This window comes from Rutidosis leptorrhynchoides, chromosome 9 (genome assembly GCF_046630445.1).
Source record: "Rutidosis leptorrhynchoides isolate AG116_Rl617_1_P2 chromosome 9, CSIRO_AGI_Rlap_v1, whole genome shotgun sequence".
Lineage (NCBI taxonomy): Eukaryota > Viridiplantae > Streptophyta > Magnoliopsida > Asterales > Asteraceae > Rutidosis > Rutidosis leptorrhynchoides.
In genome coordinates, this window is record NC_092341.1 from 139,501,675 (window position 1) to 139,516,916 (window position 15,242).

Below are 15,242 nucleotides of genomic sequence, written 5' to 3' on the forward strand. Positions count from 1 at the left end.
TAGCATTAATAATTTGAGTACATTTTTTAATTATTGCATGTACTCTTCGGTTGTCGTTGGCGAAGGAAACACCATTCCCGTTACTAACACTGGTCATTGCGTGTTACCTAATATCCACCGACCACTTTACCTTTCTAACGTACTTGTAACACCTAACATTGTAAAAAATCTTATTTCTGTTCGTCATTTTGCCCGTGATAATAAAGTATCCATTTGTTTTGACGAGTTTGGTTTTTCTGTGAAAGTCTACTTGACTAACCGTCTGCTCCTCCGATGTGACAGCACCTGAGATCTCTATCTGTTCACACCTCACTCATCTGCACATGTTCCGCATGCTCTCCTCAGCACCTCCACTACCTGGCATCAACGTCTCGGATATCCCATCGTTGAATCTTTTCGTCGTCTTGTTTCTAATAATTCCATAGCTTCTAATAGAACGAAGCCTCCCGAGTTCCGCCATGCATGTCAACTTGGCAAACACGTAAGACTTTCGTTTAGCAGTTCGAGTTCGCATGTTACTTCTGCATTTGATATTATTCATTCTGATTTATGGACTTCTCCAGTCTTAAGTTTTAGTGGTTTTAAATACTATGTTATGTTCTTGGATCATTATTTGCACTATTTATGGGTGGTTCCATTACGCAATAAATCTGAAGTCTTCAATATATTTGTACAAAGTCTTCAATAAATCTGAAGTCTTCACTTTCAATCTAGCAAATCCAATACACTAAAATGATTTATGGATCACACTAAAGTCACCAACATGGATTATAAAGGTTTGATAATCTACTCATGTCGTTCTTCAATATGTATACATTGTTAAGAAACACAACTTTGCAAGAGGTCACCTCGGGGATTGTTAAATGACAGTTAAACAAGGTCTAAAATACTACCGAGTACTTGTATCTATGTTTAATGGGTGAAAATCATAAAAACTTCAAAATAACCAAGTAATAGTACTAAATGTAAATACAGCATCTCCTATACCTATATACAACTATACAAGCCATTAGTATATCATCGTACCACCGGAATATCTATTACTCCGACCGTACCTTATTATACGAATAATCATGTGGTGGACATTATTTTGGTCAACAAACACAAGAAGGTACTCCTAAAGAAAAGTAAACTTCTTCTAGCGTGTCGATGATGTCACTGAAGTCAGGGCGAGAAAGAACATAGTGACTAGTACAATCCCTTATCAACCTGCATACCATAATGTTTATATCATATGAAGGCCTACCATTCACATCAAACCATGACTATAACCAAACATTTTAAGAACTAAAATTGACCAATTGTCAAAAGGTTAACCAACTTTGATTTATAAAATGATATAGATATAGATATAGATATAGATATAGATATAGATAACTAGTACATCATATATGACTATGGTCCCACTATGATCAATAATGATACACTTTTTGAATAAAATGATACAAGAGGTTTTAGGTAGTTTAACACTTTGGGCGACTTTTGACCCATTTCCCTTCTAGTTGATTTTTTAAACTTCTATTAGAAGCCATCATAATTCAGATGTACGCATTTGAAAGTAAAAGGATCAAGATGACCACTTTTAATTTCAAGAGCTTGTTTTGAGTGTTGTGATGTTGAATTATAAAACCTGTAAGAGCACAAGGCCACATTTCACAGCATAAAAACACCACACTTGTAAAAGTTGAAGAAAAAAATTTCCACGAAAATACATGAACATGACCTCTTAAATCGTATGACATCAAGAAGATGTATATTAGTTGATGAGGCAAGCAATGGCATGGACTTACTGTTGAATTCGCGCTGGACATTTACTACTGAACTTTAGTTCAATATCGACCGATCTTATGTCCTCAATGTACTTTGTTTCTACCATCTAAAAAAGTTATCAATTATCAAACCAGTTAACTGTGAGTATTAAATCAAATATTTACAGATTCTTACAAAAAAAATGCCTTTTGTTACCTGATAAAATATGAATCCAAATGCTTTGATATCTCTTCCTTTATTGACTAGTCTCCGGTTAATAGTATCTGAGTTTTCACCTGTAAAAACAAAGCGATAAACTGAAACAAAAAGCTAATTATATACTATAAAGGAGTTTACGGAACGTACGAGTTTGATTTGGGTGCAACTCATACAACATATGGACCCAATATTCACCAATCTTCAAATGGCCGCCTTCATCTTGCAATAAATTTCTGAACACAAATGAAACTTTAAGTACGTGAAAATGAAAATTTGATGCATGCAAAGATAAATGGCTCATAGGCTTACTTGGGATCAAGATGATTGTGTATTATTGGGTAAGGTGTATGATGATGAAGGTAATTCATTCCCCTGTTATCATATCATAGTTTCTTAATTATAGTAAGAAAATACTACTATAACAAATGTTAATTAAGCATGTCGAATATCATCAAAGATTAGGATTCATTCACCATAAAATTACATAAATATTGAAGATCTTGAGCATAGTACCTAGCGATATCAAGTGCAAAACGGAGAGCAAGCGGTAGATCAAGTACTATCTTTTTATGCAAAATATCATACAAGCTTCCCTGTGATACAATTCGAACAAAAATTAGAAATCATATATGAATTGTTCGTGTTTAAAATACTCGTAGGATGAAAACTATCTACTTATGAAGATATAGTAGCATACTCTAGACAAATGTTCCGTTATCAGTATCATTTGTCCATCATGTATAATCGAACCAAGAAACTGTAAAATATTTGGATGACGAAGTTCCCTTAAATGCGAATTATCATTAGCAGATAAAATCCTGCATAGAGTATTAAGAAATATGTTAAATTTTTTACTCATATTACTTCTATATACTTTTATCTATATAGTGCATAAAGTATATTGATCTATGACAAACATTTTTTCTGGGAAGTCTATTTGTCTTTTGATTATTGTTTTGACAACCCACGTTCCGCGCCATTTGACCATATGAGAATCACCCATTACACCCTGATAAGACACAATCAGGAGTCGGTTAACAGTGTATTAGATTGATTAGTATAGTAATTAGTAACACTAAAAAAGATATAGTTAAATTTGTTAAGGATAGTAATAATTATTAGAATGATATGTTTTCCATATCCAATAACAATACAAACACAGCTATATATATACTTGCAAAATGGCTATGCCAAAGGACTACGATAATAAGAACAAAATGTACATAATTAAACCAACCTGTTCAATCTTTTCTGAATGTTCTGAATATATCTCTGAAATTTCGATATTCACTTCCTTTGCGTCTTCATCGGGACAAACTGTCTGGAAAATGAAAAGTGTAAAATTTACAGTTGATAGGTTTTCAGCAGTCAAATACTCATTTTACGAGTAGCTCAATAAACACAATTAAATTCTTAAACAAACAGTTATTATTAACTGATTTCCATATTTAATTCTATTAGTCCCTGAATCAAAAACATATAATTACCCATTGGGCACGACCCGCCCATATTTCCACCTCAAACATAAAACAACATAAATGTGATTTTACCATTGGGCTGTTCATTATAGAATCCTTGCCTCCGTTCACTTCAAGAATCCTGCATATGTCCCTATGCCCATAAAGTCTTGCATCCGTCAAAGGCTGTAAATCATCAAATAAAAGAATAATCATTCGTTCATCCGATAAAACAACTCAACTTCGGAGTAGTATTTTCATAAAAAATAAAAGGATTTTTCTAAGGGCTGTCGTTATGGTTCTTAAATATCTTGTACATTTGAGTAACCGTCACCAATAGGTCATTATAAATAGCCATGTACAATACATTAATGCATGTTAACGACAGCCTTTGACAGCCCTAAGAGTGGTTCTTAAAAAAATCCAAAATAAAATAACAAACGCAAACTTACAGTTCGATGCCACCTATCATCGAGATTAACATCAGCATTGTAGTGCAAAAGTAGCTCAACAATAGAAGCATGGCCTTCACTAGCAGCTAAATGAAGAGCCGTTCTGTTATCATAATCCTGCACGTTTGGTGATATTCCGTCCCTTAACATTAAATTTAACCCGACCCTATCACCTCTCGACGCACAACTTAGAAAGTTTCCGATCCTTTGCATATCAAAATCGTCTGTACAATCTTTTCCACTAGACTGATGCAACATCATAACTGATAGTTGTTTTTTTTTTTTTTCTTTCTTCTTTTTTAACACAGAATACACACAGTATTGTATGAATATGCATTTATGTTGGTGAGACAAACAATGAACGGGTAAACCTAAGATTTGGTTTGTGATTAACGACACCTTTTGTCCTTATCATGTCAACAAAACTCCAAAGATGATCAATGGATTAACAAGAACAAGCATATAACTTTTTTTTTTTATTATTATTTTGAAAAGCCGGCACATCTTCAATATACTATAATATATTTATATGTACATTTGAAGTTAAGAACTAACTATACTATTTCAACTAAAGTCAGTTCCACAAAACATCAGTTGTATAACATATTATCACTGTTGTTATATATTATCTGATTTTGGTTACAACCAGTACATAGTTGTTATTTTAAATTATGATCAAACACACAGTAAATCTGACTGAGATTCACGACCAGAAAAAAAAAATGGTGTGTATATATACGCCTATGACAAGTATATAAAGCAGAACGCCGGTAACAAATGTGTCAGACTTGTGATAATTTCAGATTACTGGAACCGATAGAATTGTATTTGGCTATGTGCTATCTTTTAACCAAATGGGACTTGATTATTCAGTAACGCGAAATATGTTTGTATTATACACACCAGAAACTGTCATATAATTAAAAATGCTAAGTTTATTTCTACTGGTCCAAAAACGAAATACATAAGTTCAATGCCTTAAAATGCACATACTTTGGCAAAAATGGGCAGCTAGCCAGGAAATGTGCAAGCGCTCAAGAGTCAGAGCCACGAAGTCCTGATGCCCTTTTTCAATAATTGAGTAGTATATCAAAATAAATAAATAAAAATATACTTTTGATTAATTAACTAACATTCTCCTTTGCGATTTTCGCAGCCTTCTCAATCACCTCATCGATTCCTCCAACCATGTAAAACGATTGCTCTGGAAGATCATCATAGTTTCCATCAAGAACACCCTACACATATAATTAAACATTATTCAAAAAAACTCAAAATACATAATTGGTCCCACATCTTTTAAGGCAAGGCCCAAAGTGGTAGATTGTGAGGATTGAACTTGAGTTTCTACTAGAGATTCTTGTTTTATACCATGATGCGCGTAAAAAGGGAAATAATCATTAAAGATGATATATATACCTGGAAACTGGCAATGCTCTCTTTTAACTCGACGTACTTTCCAGGAGCACCGGTGAATACTTCTGCAACATGGAAAGGTTGACTCAAGAAACGTTGGATCTTACGAGCACGTGAAACAGTCATTTTGTCGTCTTCGCTAAGTTCATCCATTCCAAGAATGGCGATAATATCTTGAAGATTCTTGTACGCTTGTAGAACTTCTTGCACTCCACGAGCAGTTTTATAATGTTCTTCACCAAGAATACGAGGAGATAGCATTCTAGACGTTGAATCCAGTGGATCAACAGCCGGGTAGATTCCGAGCTCCGAAATCTACATCAGGTTATATAATTTGATTATTGAACCCAAAAAAGTATTACTATATAAATAAGCAATGTTGGAAAATTCGCGAGACGAAGATGAGTGCAAGGAAAAATCCAACATGGGCTAATGTTGGTTGGGACATTGCAACGACTAGTCGATCGAGTGGGGTCAAGTCAGTTGTTGACTAACGTTGACTTTTAGTACTCCATCCGAATATTGTTAGATGACAATTTTAATAAAACGCAATCATTACACCTTACTTTTTACCAGTTGACAGTTTTACCCTCAACTTTTTTATCCCCCTTTAATTTCTCATGTTTTATACTAAGGGCAATAAAGAAACTTTACTTAATCATCTTATAAAACTTTGCACATGGACAATAAAATTGTAACATCTATGGACAATAGATTCGGGCGGAGGTATTAATATATATCTAACATATATATGTTACACACATATATATCAACATAAATATTTTGAACGTAAATATTTCAAACATAATCCGAGTATAAAATATCAAAATTTTGACATAACTTTGATCAACCTTGACTTTGACTGATTTAGACTGACTGACTTTTTAGCATTGACAGACAAATTAGACGTTTTTGGGCAAAACAGGATACGCTAGTCACCAAACCGACTAGTTGGCCGAATCGGACGCCATTTACAACACTGTAAATAAGAAGTATAATAGAGGCGAGGATACCTGTCGAGAAAGGACAGTGGTGGCATCCAAATGAGCAAAAGTAGTGGCGGGAGCAGGATCAGTCAAGTCGTCAGCAGGCACGTAAATAGCTTGTACAGATGTGATGGAGCCTTTTTTGGTTGTTGTAATACGTTCCTGAAGGCCTCCAAGATCCGTTGCTAATGTTGGTTGGTAACCCACAGCAGACGGGATACGTCCCAACAAAGCAGACACCTCAGAGTTAGCCTATCAAAAAACGTCAAATATCACCCATTATAATGTTAGGATGTAATCTCATGACCCACCCATTTTGCCACCTCTACTGAAAAATCCAAAATGTACTAATGTTGATACTATTGTTTACCTGAGTGAAACGGAAAATGTTGTCAACGAAAAGAAGCACATCTTGTCCTTCAGCGTCTCGAAAGTGCTCAGCAACAGTTAGTCCAGTCAGACCAACACGAGCACGGGCACCAGGTGGCTCGTTCATTTGACCATAAACAAGAGCACATTTGCTTTCAGACTGTTTGTCTCCTAGCTTAATAACACCACTTTCAATCATTTCTCTGTACAGATCATTTCCTTCTCGAGTTCTCTCTCCAACGCCAGCAAACACCGAGAAACCACCTGATCAAAGTATCGATTTTGATAATCTTGATCTTACAAAATTAATAAATGCATGTATATACGTGCTTATATGCATAGGCCCAGATGTTCTTGCATTAGGTCTTAGGTTCGAATATTATGGTGACCAGGGAAGGGTTGGAAATAGCCAGAGAGAGCTGATGGGCTGTGAGAGTATGGGGTTGGATTACTCGCCCTACTGGTAACCCAACCAGGAAAAAAACCTTATAACTTTGTTTAAAGTAGAAACGTGATTTCAAACACCCTTTTGGGACAGCTTATTCTCTTGTTATATAAAGAACAAGTTCTTGAAAATAAGAATGTTGGAACCTACTTAATTATTAAGTAGATGAGCCCTTAACCCTCTAATTAAGCAAGAAAGTTGGGAACAAACCATGGGCCTTTGCAATATTGTTAATAAGTTCCATAATAAGAACCGTCTTCCCGACACCAGCACCACCAAACAACCCGATCTTCCCACCTCTTTGATATGGTGCAAGTAGATCCACAACCTACAAAATAAATAAATAAATAAATAAAATAAAACATGAAGAGGATCAATCAAAAACATGAAACATGAATAACAACTAATGATTAGTATTATTAAGTAAGCAAAAATTTAATCACTTTAATTCCAGTGACAAGGATCTGCTGTTCAGTTTCTTGATCAACAAAAGCTGGAGCTTCACGATGAATTGGGAGATAATGACTCGTTTCTTCATCATCATTCAAACAATTCAAATGTAAGTACATTGTTACTTTCAATAATAAGATCGATAACAAAACAAACAACGAGATAAATCAGTCGCCTTACTTAATTCCCCCTTATGATCAATAGCTTCTCCAATAACATTTATAATACGACCAAGTGTCGCCCTGCCAACTGGAACCTGTCATACGCAAACAACATTTAAGTTAGCGAAAAAAAACCATATATGCATAAGTTATGCTCCAAAACCATCAAAACGCATGCCCATTAAAATTGTTTGCATCTTCATACAGCAATAGAATTAAACAAAGAATGAATCTTGTATCAGCTTTGGTAACATGTTTAAATGATCGAACCGCATAAAGAAACAGAGCAGGCTTGGGTTTTGTTAGACTAGATCTTGAGCTGGTCTGGGATTTAAAATCGAAAATAGAACTGTAACAAAATTACATACAACAATGTGTAAAAAATAAAAGATTATTTTAACGATAGTCCTAAAGCTATCATTAACATGAAGGACTTAATATTTTAATAACTGTTATCAAAAATCAAATGTTAACCGCTATGTACAACATATTAATACACATTAGCCACAACCTTAACGGCTATCGTTAGAAAAATTCAAAAACAAACGACTTGTGTCTATTTTTAAGTTGATACAATTTTAGCTCTATACATGGTTACTATAACTTAAATAGTAGTATTAGTTACCATGATAGGAGCGCCAGTGTTGAAAACTTTTTGGCCTCTAACAAGACCTTCAGTCCCATCCATTGCAATTGTTCTAACCATATTCTCACCCAAATGTTGAGCCACCTCCAACACCAATCGAACCGGGTTATCCATCACCTCCAACGCTGTCATAATCGGCGGCAACCCATCTTCAAATCGTACGTCCACCACTGCACCTATCACTTGACAAACTTGACCCACGGATCCTTTACCTGATTGCTCATCCGTAATCTTTCCGGTTATCTTGGAAGATTGCGGTGAGGCCGGGGCCACAGCTGCAGCTGTTGCATATCCCGCTCGTACCGCTCGGTGTATCAGAAAACCGAGCAGAGACGGGCGGGTATTTGAACATGAGATTGGTGAGAAATGTCGTTTTGATGTCGATTGTGATGGTGATTTAACACGGCGGAAAAGGGAGGGTAAAAGCCTCCTAGAAGCCATATCAAATTTGACAAAATTGTAAGGAAATTATGGCTTGGTTTGGCGTTTTCTGTAGAGACTACAAATTAATCACTGATAATTAAAAAATTTATTTCATATTTTGACATTTGAATTTTGTGAGTGTAAATGTGAGTGAAATGTTGAGGTGAAGATGATTTATTCAAAAGGTTGAGGTTTGTTCTGATTTTGCTTTTCCGATGGAGATGTTGTCAGACGAATTCAAACAACAGGAAGGCGCCGCGTGGCCTTAGAGTACGGCTTTCCGGGAGAATTTAGAGAAAACTGTTTTTTTTTTCTTTTTCTTTCTTTTTTATCTTTTTCTATTTTTCTGCTAATTAAAGTTGTGACCCGTTTAGTTGGATACTGGTATTATTTGTCAAAAAATAATAGACATAAAATGATTTGGTTCATTCATATGTTCGTTTCATTTTCAATAAAGAACCAAAAAAAGATACGAACCTACAAAACTACCTAAGACCATTTCTAATAGTGACTGTGATGTCATGAGAGTGTACCTTTTGGCAAAAAATGCAATAAAATTGTGACATGACAATGTCAGTTTCTGTCATTTTTTAACCGTTATATCAGTTTTTTGTGTCAAATATTGAATATGATGATGTGATAAAATCCTATTGAAAAATTTGGTAGGAAAAAATAAAATATTATTAAAAATATATATTATTAAATCAGAAATATCAGTGATTGGTTGAAGGAGGAAGTGACAATTGTTTTTGTGCGTCAGCAACTGACGCCCAATACTAACGTCTCATTAGACTCCGTCAGTGTTCGTCAGTTTTGCCATGTTAGTTACACCTCATCTAACGTCTCAAACTGACGGACTGTTATATATGGTCTAATGTCCACAATATTTATATTTGTGTACAAAGGTTCACAATTGTATTAAACGTACAAAACTAATGTGCACAATATATATAATTGTGTATAAAGGTACACATTATATATATATATATATATATATATATATATATATATATATACATAGAGAGAGAGATATGTGTGCGTGTGTGTGTGTGTATATATATATATATATATATATATATATATATATATATATATATATATATATATATATATATATACAAGGGAAGTAGATTTTAGGAGGGAAGGGGAAGTAATATTTTTTTAAAAATTTTGTTTAATGATTAGCTCACATTATTGATTCGTGGAACCTTTTTCACCGATTTCACATGTCGTCCGATAAAGTGTGGGGGAGAACCACCCCGATGAGGAAATTGAGAAGGCGGGGTCGAGTCAAGATAAAGACTCGTTAATCAAAATCAAGAAGGAAGATTGGCAATGCGGATATGTCAAGAGAATTTCATGCAATTTGACGAATACTTGTGGAAATGGCCTTTGTTCTCTGGTACCTTTGATTCTCCTACTCTTTATTTTGTCATCTCGAATTTATTATTTTATTTCGATTTCATGTAACGAGAGCATTACATGATCTCATGTGTGTGTGTGTGTGGGGGGGGGGGATAAATTCTCGTGGACTTATTTTTATACAAAATTATGACATAATTTTAAATATTCCCAAGTAACTTGTTGACTTAATTGAAAAGTTTTGGTCAAAGTTAGCCGTAACTTACCTTTTAAAGTGAATCAACTCCACCCTTTTTGAGGAAGTAAAGTCTTCCGGTTTCAATTAAGGAAGTAAAGTCTTCCATATTGTGCAATAAAACCGAGTGGTTAAATGAAACAAGTTAACACTCTCGATGGATCGAGTCCATCATTTAAGGAAGTCAAGTCTTCTAAATTGCATTTCACTTGGTGTAGAACACTTTCTAATCTAAATCATTTCTTACTTGCATCATTTCAAGATGTAAAGTACATTGGGAAGAGGAGCCTTGAGCTTCACAAAGTGCTATCTTCTTGATGAAGAGCAATGGCTTCGTGTTAGTGTTGCTTAGAAAACACACGTCATGGCCAAAAGCCATGACACCATTTTCTTTCAATTACGGAAAGGTAGTTTCTACTTCCTACCTTTTCTTAAAATAAGCATAAAAGCTTGATGTGTGGAAAGTAGCCAAGTGTTCGAAGTTTCAAACTTTGACATTTCCAGGTGAATCGGGTCCACCCATTTTAGGATGTCAAGTCTTCCCGAGCGCGTTCTACTTGGCATGGGACCTCTCTAATCCATGACTTCATACTAAACATTGTTTCATGATGTGATGGTACCGTTGAGGGAGAAAGTCATGAACTTTCGCCCCGAGTAGGATTGGTAGGGTAAATCCAATCCCTTGTGGCCTTCTCATTTAGCTCCTAAAACAACGGAGTCTAGTAAGGGTTGATCACTTGCCTCGTGCCGTTGACTATTACCAAGTTGACCGTGGAAGGCACCCTAAACACTCACCTAAGGTAGTTGCTTTCCCATCGCTATCGATACTGGATAGTTTGTCTACGGGGTTAGCAATTACCCTTGCGGTATTCCCACCACCGGACGACTTATATGCACATAAACTTTTTGAACCCAAGATAGTTATTACTTCATAGCCTCCGAACCGGGAGGTAGTTCACTTATGTGATATACGGGGACAACGGTTATCCGTGCAGTTGTCCCAAAACCGGGATGGCTTCGGATACACAAAGCTTTAAAAACCAAAATTTTCGGAGTACTCGTCTTGTGTAAAAACTCGACTTGTTTTCCCGTTCTAAAATGCAAAATAGATTTCTAAAGGTCTTGTTTTTCCTAAGGCCAAACCTTTTAGATGACTCATGACATGGCGTTCTTAACACCGATTGTGAAGCTTGTGGGCAATTTCTTAATTTAATGATGATGAGTATATGTTGATGGAGGAGATGAAGTATGTTGAGGTTTGGAAATGCTCCTAGAAAGGTTTGCAATATAGAACTTGGCTTATGCTTGATTTGATCTAAATATGTGTAACGACCCAACCCATATGCAATCGAAATATGCAAAAAAAAAAAAAAAAAAAAAAAAATTGTACAGCATAGTGGCGCGGCGCGCCAAAACGGCCTGTCCAACTTTTCCTTTTTTGCGAAAAAGATCTCTTGCTTCCCGACACTTTTAGACCAAACGCTTTTCACAACATTTTATATTAGTTAAAACTAACACATTCCAATAATAAAATGAGTTTTACGAGACCGGGCCCACATCGGCCGTTTTACGACTTTCGTACAAAATACAAGTTTTCAACCACATGATTTTTATCACAAAATAAAGCCGAGCATGGCGATTGGGGATACGCTACCCAATCCTAATCAAATCTAAAAGCAAGCCTTCTAAAGCAACTATGCGAGTCACTAGTTCCCACGCTTACCCGAGCCACCTCATCCAAGCAAATCTATAAAAAGTAAACAACGAGAGGGTAAGCTAACGCTTAGTGAGTGAGAATATACTACATACATATATATGCATAAAATGGATACGCCACACAAATAATCAAATAACGCATACCGAAGCATCCAAGCATAAAGGCAAGCTAATCTAAGCATACCGTACGATCACTAAGCAACAAGCTAATAACATTAACAATGAGTAAGTTCACCAACGACAATGTGAACAAATGCCAATAAGCTACACCCGGAGGGTTAGCTACATCACAACAATACAACATTATACGTATACAATATTTAACATGCTAAACAATCACAAACACAATATGGTTAACCATAAACGCTATGGTGCTACCGGCTCGTGGTTCACACCATACGCATTTGAGTTATACTCTTTTATAGTGCTACCGGCTCGTGGTTCACACTTCGACGCTACCGGCTCGTGGTTCACGCCTCGTTTTATAGTGCTACCGGCTCGTGGTTCACACTCGATGCTACCGGCTCGTGGTTCACACTCGATGCTACCGGCTCGTGGTTCACATCTTATTTTATAGTGCTACCGGCTCGTGGTTCACACTCGATGCTACCATAACATCCAAAAATAAATACGCCATAAACATGAACACATAATTATTCCACACACAATATTAACCCTTCGCCATTGGGGTTATATAATCCACATCACCCGCCCATGTGATAACGTACACACAAAGTGTGCACCTCGTCAAAGGTGGTCAACCAAAATGCACAATCGTGCCAATTAGACCTATACACAAGTCCATCAATCCACCTATATTTGAAGTGAGCTCTATGACCGAGAACCACTTCACCCGACCCGCACACATCCTACACATACATATGCACATAGGATATTAACACTCACCTTGTCGCCTTGAAGAATGCCACCGAATAATCCGCAATCGCTAATGAAATGTACCTATTCCATTTATCACATAACAAGTAACACAATTAGGGTGGATATACAAATCAACCCAAATTGACAACTAGTGCAATTTCGACCCAAATGCACTTCCAAGCACCAACCGCGCACAAACTAACTAATAATCACTAACACAAGTGAGAATGGTCCTAATACGCCAATTAAACCCAATCATAGGTGTTAAACACCTATCTTGCCCATAATGACACGTAAACCTTAATTTTGACCCAAAGGAGTCAACATCGCGCCATTAGCGAGTTTTGACACCAAAACATATTTAACTCGGTTTTATACTTCAACTTAATCCATTTTAATTTTATAAACCTTATTAAATCGACAATTGGGTCATAATCATCACCAAACCCTAATTTTGACTCTAGTCAAAATTAGTCAACCCAAATTCTCATAAAATGGTTCCAACACTTCCATAATCACTAAACCTAGTGATTAAACTCAAGATTAAAGCCTAATCAAGGCTAAATCGTCAACAAATCCAAAACCCGCCAAGTGATAAGAATAACTAGTCACCATAAACCCATTTCATCATCTAAGAGGGTTTCACTACAAATCAAACTCAAACCCTAACTTGAATATCAAATCTAACAAATGTAATTCAGAGTTTGAACTTACAAATACTGCCAAAATGATGCCGTTGACGAGATGAACAACTTTAATACTTGAGGTTTGACCCGAATCAAACTTCTTCTTCTTCAAATGGAGCTTTCTCTCACATAAAATGGGTTTCTCACTCTAGGGTTTGATGAGAGGGTTTGATGAGTGAAATGTGATCCAAAATGATCAATGGATCAGTTTTGATGACCCCAAATCGACCCCTAGTGAAAAGACCAAAGTACCCCTCATTTAAACCTTTTAAAAATGTAGCGACCCGACCAAATCATGTTTGACGGCGCCGTCTACTTAGGTCCCGTTACGTGGTCATACGTCTTTAAAACAACGTTTGACCAAAAGATATGTCGCATTCATTTCAAATGTAAAGATTGTTCAAAGTTTACAAGAATAGTTCCACCACAAGTTACGTTACAAAGTTATAAGTACAAATGAAACTTATGCGACACAATTTAAAAGTAGCCAAAAGATGCTCCATGTATGCATATATACTCGACATCCAATGCAAGTATCAAAATAATGAGCGGAAGCATGTATCATGTATCGTTCAAGAACCTGAGAAAAACATAGAAATCTGTCAACGAAAACGTTGGTGAAATCATGGGTTTAAGTAAGTAAGTACAAGTGAACCACAAGATTTGCAACAATGAGATAATAGTAATACATTCCAAAAGTTTGTTTCACGAGCACCCAATTATCAATGCTTAACATTCCTTCCATAGAACCCCATCACAATAGTGTTAGAACATACACTGTTTCTCGAAAATACATTTCATTCGTAAACGGTAGCGAACCATTTGAATGAGGGTTTGTCAAACCCATATGGCCATATAACATAAGTTCTCGCTTACACCCGGCAAGTGTAACTAATGATAATCGAATTGAGGATTATTGTTCTAACTCGTATGTAGAATGTTTGTTTTCCTGTACTTATGTTCACTTAGTAAAAAGAAGCGTTTATGTTTTCTCATCCCAAATGTAAGTGCAAAAGAGTAAAAGTGGGACTATGATCTCACCTTGAGCGGAAGAGTAAATAAGTACTTCGACAAGTAACGTGTGCAAAGAACAATGCTAGTCTTGACCTAAACAAATAGGTCGTATCAATAACGGTAAACACGATAGGTCAAAGATGTTCAATTAGTCCTACGGCTCGTTACAACTCGATTATGTAGCATGTGAAATCAAATTGTCAAGTTTCATGCAAGATACAAGTATAGAAACAAGTTAGGAAGGTTGCATAATCATTTGGTTAAGTTTGACAAAAAGTCAAACTTTGGTCGGTCAAAGTCAACGAAAAAGTCAACACGTTCGGGTCGGGTCCCGAACTATTTTTCTGAGGTTTTTAATCATATATGAGCACGTTAGAACAAGTTACATGTGAATCGGAGGTGCGTAGCATAGTAAACATTTTTCGAAAAATGACCAACGAAGACAGAAGCCTGTCAGTGTATCTGGACGGCGTCCAGATTGTTTGGACGGCGTCCAGCTTTGAAGGCTGGGACGGCATCCAAAGATCTGGATGGCGTCCAGCTTTGAAACCTGGGACGGCGTCCAAGGATCTGGACG

The 15,242-nt window shown here is 36.1% G+C and overlaps 2 protein-coding genes across 2 annotated transcripts; both read right to left on the reverse strand.

Annotated features, from left to right (window-relative positions):
* Positions 1-1,076: 1,076 nt before the first annotated feature.
* On the reverse strand, positions 1,077-4,138 carry LOC139868403 (serine/threonine-protein kinase 12-like). Its single transcript, XM_071856737.1, has 11 exons — positions 3,878-4,138; positions 3,519-3,611; positions 3,206-3,289; positions 2,886-2,977; positions 2,666-2,786; positions 2,482-2,561; positions 2,278-2,340; positions 2,116-2,201; positions 1,966-2,045; positions 1,791-1,876; positions 1,077-1,209 (listed from the first exon to the last, which is right to left on the reverse strand). The coding sequence occupies exons 1-11, from the start codon at positions 4,136-4,138 to the stop codon at positions 1,095-1,097; spliced, it is 1,161 nt and encodes a 386-aa protein (XP_071712838.1). The 3' UTR covers positions 1,077-1,094.
* A 664-nt stretch (positions 4,139-4,802) lies between these two features.
* LOC139866146 (ATP synthase subunit beta, mitochondrial-like) lies at positions 4,803-9,001 on the reverse strand. Its single transcript, XM_071854281.1, has 8 exons — positions 8,330-9,001; positions 7,724-7,799; positions 7,537-7,625; positions 7,304-7,421; positions 6,650-6,912; positions 6,307-6,531; positions 5,297-5,608; positions 4,803-5,115 (listed from the first exon to the last, which is right to left on the reverse strand). Exons 1-8 carry the CDS (start codon positions 8,789-8,791, stop codon positions 5,002-5,004), a joined length of 1,659 nt encoding a protein of 552 aa, XP_071710382.1. The 5' UTR covers positions 8,792-9,001; the 3' UTR covers positions 4,803-5,001.
* Between the last annotated feature and the right edge of the window lie 6,241 nt (positions 9,002-15,242).